Below are 4,812 nucleotides of genomic sequence, written 5' to 3' on the forward strand. Positions count from 1 at the left end.
CAACTTCAACCTGCGGAGGAAAACTTACCGTGTCAGAGCTGCCCCCAAGAGGCGATTATTAAACATAATATAAATCATTAATTTATGGATGGCATAAATATTTTCTCAATGGCGACTGTTGCGGTAAGGTGTCAGGAGGAGAGCAACTCCTGTTATCTGCTCGATTTATGGATCCACGTAGAAAAGGCGCCTGAGAACGCCTGTAATTATTCTCTGTGCTGCAATTTTATCTTTATTTATTCTCTTCTCTCTTCTTCATCTTCTTCTTCTTCTTCTTCTTCTTCTTCTTTTTCTTCTCCTTCTCTCTTGCACTCCTTAAGATTATAAATTAATATCACATTTCCCCGACAGCAAACATGATCCCGGACGATGCCGGAGCTAATTGTGATATCAGCTTCAGGTGTGTTGCTGCCGTGAAGGGCCGTAAGTCACCGGCGGGGCGAGATCTCGTCTCCCAAGGAACGTGCCAGATGCACTGAGAAGGAGGAGGGAGGCTTTAAATGCTACTGTGTCTGCTGAAGGATATATGCGAAACTAAGACAGATGTTTCTGCTTCCTCTGCTGCTTGTAGCGGATATACGTGGCGCTAAAACAGAGGTTTCTGCTACCTTTGCTGCTTGTAGCTAATATACGTAGCGCTAAAACAGAGGCTTCTGCTGTTTCTACTGCTCGTAGTGGATATACGTGGCGCTAAAACAGAGGTTTCTGAGGATATACCCAGCGCTAAAACAGAGGTTTCTGCTACCTCTGCTGCTTGTAACTGATATATGTAGCTCTAAAACAGAGGTTTCTGCTACCTCTGCTGCTTGTAACTGATATATGTAGCACTAAAACAGAAGTTTCTGCTGCTTCTACTGCTCATAGTGGATATGCGTGGCGCTAAAACAGAGGTGTCTGCGGATATACGCAGCGCTAAAACATAGGTTTTTGCTGCCTCTACTGCTTGTAGCTGATATACATAGCGCTAAAACAGAGGCTTCTGCTGATTCTACTGCTTGTAGTGGATATACGCGGTGCTAAAACGGAGGTTTTAGCTGCCTCTGCTGCTTGTAGTGGATATACGTAACGCTAAAACAGAGGCTTCTACTGATTCTACTGTTTGTAGTGGATATACTCGGCGCTAAAACAGAGGTTTTTGCTTCCTCTGCTGCTTGTAGCTGATATACGTAGCGCTAAAACAGAGGCTTCTGCTGATTTTACTGCTTATAGTGGATATACGCGGCGCTAAAACAGAGGTTTTTGCTTCCTCTGCTGCTTGTAGCTGATATACGTAGCGCTAAAACAGAGGCTTCTGCTGATTCTACTGCTTATAGTGGATATACGCGGTGCTAAAGCGGAGGTTTTTGCTTCCTCTGCTGCTTGTAGCTGATATACGTAGCGCTAAAACAGAGGCTTCTGCTGATTCTACTGCTTGTAGTGGATATACACGGCGCTAAAACAGAGGTTGTTTCTGCTACCTCTGCTGCTTGTAGCTGATATATGTAGCGCTAAAACAGAGGTTTCTGCTGCTTCTACTGCTCATAGTGGATATACGCGGCGCTAAAACAGAGGTTTTTGCTTCCTCTGCTGCTTGTAGCTGATATACGTAGCGCTAAAACAGAGGCTTCTGCTGATTTTACTGCTTATAGTGGATATATGTGGCGCTAAAACAGAGGTTTCTGGTAGGTAGTAGGTTGGCCTGTGCACCAGCCGCCCATTGAGATACTACCGCTAGAGAGTTATGGGGTCCTTTGACTGGCCAGACAGTACTACATAGGACCCTTCTCTCTGGTTACGCTTCTTTCCTTTTGCCTACACAGACACCGAATAGTCTGGCCTACTCTTTACAGATTCTCCTCTGTCCTCATACACCTGATAACATTGAGATTGCTAAACAATTCTTCTTCACCCAAGGGGTTAACTACTGCACTGTAACTGTTCAGTTTCTACTTTCCTCTTGGTAAGGGTAGAAGAGACTCTTTAGCTTTGGTAAGCAGCTCTTCTAGGAGAAGGACACTTCAAAATCAAACCATTGTTCTCTATTCTTGGGTAGTGCCATAGCCTCTGTACCATGTTCTTACACATCTAGAGTTCTCTTGCTTGAGGGTACACTCGGGAACACTTTACCTATCTAGTTTCTCTTCCTTTTGTTTTGTTAAGGTTTTTATAGTTTAAATAGGAAATATTTATCTTAATGTTGTTACTGTTCTTAAAATATTTTATTTTTCCTTGTTTCCTTTCCTCACTGGGCTATTTTCCCTGTTGGGGCCCCTGGGCTTATAGCATCCTGCTTTTCCAACTAGGGTTGTAGCTTAGCATTCAATAATAATAATAATAATAATAATAATAATATTAATAATACCTCTGCTGCTTGCAGTGGATATTTGCAGCGCTAAAACAGAGGTTTCTGCTATCTCCGCTGCTTGTAGCGGATATACGGGGTGCTAAAGCAGAGGTTTCTGCTACCTCTGCTGCTTGTAGCGGATATACACGGCGTTAAAGCAAAGGCATCTGCTGCCTCTGCTGATTGTTACGGATATACGCTGTGCTAAAGCAGAGGTTTCTGCTACCTCTGCTGCTTGTAGCGGATATACACGGCGCTAAAGCAAAGGCATCTGCTGCCTCTGCTGATTGTTACGGATATATGCTGTGCTAAAGCAGAGGTTTCTGCTACCTCTGCTGCTTGTAGCGGATAAACACGGTGCTAAAACAGAGGTTTTTGCTACATCTGCTGCTTGCAGCGGATATACGCAGTGCTAAAACAGAGGTTTCTGCTACCTCTGCTGCTTGCAAAGGATATACGCGGCGCTAAAACAGAAGTTTCTGCTACCTCTGCTGCTTGTAGCGGATATACGTGGCGCTAAAGCAGAGGCATCTGTTGCCTCTGCTGCTTGTAGCTAATATACGCGGCGCTATAACAGAGGCAACTGCTACCTCTGCTGTTCGTAGCAGATATATGCGGCGCTAAAACAGAGGCAACTGTTACCTTTGCTGCTTGTAGCGGATATATACAGCGCTAAAACAGAGGCAACTGCTGCCTCTGCTGCTTGTAGCAGATATATGTGGCGCTAAAACAGAGGCATCTGCTGCCTCAGCTGCTTGTAGGGGATATAACTGGCGCTAAAACAGAGGCAACTGCTTCCTCTAGTGCTTGTAGCTGATATACGCAGTGCTAAAACAGATGCTTCTGCTGCCTCTACTGCTTATAGCGGATATACGCGGTGCTTAAGCAGGGGTTTTTGTTGCCTCTGCTGCTTGTAGTGGTTATACGCGGCATTAAAACAGAGGTTTCTGCTACCTCTGCTTCTTGTAGCGGATATACGCGATACTAAAACAGCGTCATCTACTGCCTCTGCTGCTTGTAGCTTATGGCATCTTGCTTTTCCAACTAGGGTTGTAGCTTGGCTAGTAATAATAATAATAATAATAATAATAATAATAATAATAATAATAATAATTATATGCGGCGCTAAAATAGAGGTTTCTGCTACCTCTGCTGCTTGTAGCAGATATTGTAGCGCTAAAACAGAGGCTTCTGCCGCCTCCCGCTGTTGACTCTGCTCCTAGCCTTTTCTGTCTATGTTGCTGTTCCTGCTAGCAGATGCATGTGACTATGACCTAGGCCTCTGCTTCCTCCTCTGTCTCTGTTGCTACCACTTCTGCTGCCTTTGCCATGGTTGCCTCCTCACCCCTTTGCCACCAAGGTTTCTGCTACTACTTCTACCACTCCGCTTTCTTTGCTAATATTGCAAGCAAGATGCACAAGGTGTGAAGACCAAGGTTTCTTTTTCCTCAGCTGCTTTTGCTACTCCTGCCTCAACTATTCCTGCCTCAGCGATTACTGCCTCTGCCATTTGTGCCTCTGCTTTTCCTGCCTCAGATGCTTCATCTGCCTCTGCTACTCCTGCCTCTGCTATTCCTATCTCTGCTGCTTCGTCTGCCTCTGCTATTCCTGTTTCTTCTATTCCTGACTCTGCTATTCCTGTCTCTGATATTCCTGTCTCAGCATCTTCATCTGCCTTTGCTATTCCTACCTCTGCTATTCCTACCTCTCATATTCCTGCCTCAGCATCTTCATCTGCCTCTGCTATTCCTCTTTCAGCTGCCTTAAGCAGCCCATTCACGATCAGTAATTACTGAAGGAATTGCCAGTAGGCATACGTGAGACTAAAGCATAGGCTGATACCACTGAGGCTGTGAGGAGACTCTTGCCGATATGCAACGGACGCCTTCTTGATTTATCTCTGGCCGGGACGGCGCAGCGTCCACTCGTAAATCACAGGACTCTTGCTCCGTCCTTAACCATGCGATTATTTATGAATCTCGGCTAATAACTCAGCCTCGCTGGTAGGTCACCGTGCTTGTGCTAAATACCCGTTGTAATGAAGTAAATGGGTGTTAATTGCCTAGTGATAATGACCCAGGGGTCGTTGATCATTCGAGTCGTCAGCATCAAAGAAGAGCGACCCCCACTTACTATAATAATAATCAGGCTGGGTCATTTGTCATGGACGCAAAGCCCTTTCTTGTGTAATTATTAACGATCTCCAGAGCTATCGCATGGCTCGTGTGTAAATTATATTTTAAGATATAGTGGGGAGGTGTGATGCTGTGGGTGGGACGGTGGCTACGTAGGATGGGGTGGTACGGGAAAAGGGGATGTATGATGCTTGTATACATACATATGTAATGTATATATTTATATGTGCAGACAAGCTTGTATATGTATACATAAAGATATGAACGGTTAGCTTCACTAACATAAATATAAAGAAAATATTTTGGCTAACTACGAAAGATTTTTTTTTTAGAAAATACTTTAGTTGCATCTTA

The 4,812-nt window shown here is 44.5% G+C and overlaps 1 protein-coding gene across 1 annotated transcript; it reads left to right on the forward strand.

Moving 5' to 3' along the window:
• Positions 1–356: 356 nt before the first annotated feature.
• On the forward strand, positions 357–4,119 carry LOC137650706 (uncharacterized). Its single transcript, XM_068383869.1, has 2 exons — positions 357–423; positions 3,776–4,119. The coding sequence occupies exons 1-2, from the start codon at positions 357–359 to the stop codon at positions 4,117–4,119; spliced, it is 411 nt and encodes a 136-aa protein (XP_068239970.1).
• The last annotated feature ends 693 nt before the right edge of the window (positions 4,120–4,812 follow it).

This window comes from Palaemon carinicauda, chromosome 12, assembly GCF_036898095.1.
Source record: "Palaemon carinicauda isolate YSFRI2023 chromosome 12, ASM3689809v2, whole genome shotgun sequence".
Classification (NCBI taxonomy): domain Eukaryota; kingdom Metazoa; phylum Arthropoda; class Malacostraca; order Decapoda; family Palaemonidae; genus Palaemon; species Palaemon carinicauda.

Excerpts from the sequence above, each read along its gene's own strand:
- LOC137650706 (XM_068383869.1), top strand. The coding sequence starts at position 357 with ATGATCCCGGACGATGCCGGAGCTAATTGTGATATCAGCTTCAGGTGT. Across the intron at positions 424-3,775 it reads TGTTGCTGCCGTGAAGGGCC|CTGCTTTTGCTACTCCTGCC; the intron begins GTAAGTCACCGG and ends CTTTTTCCTCAG.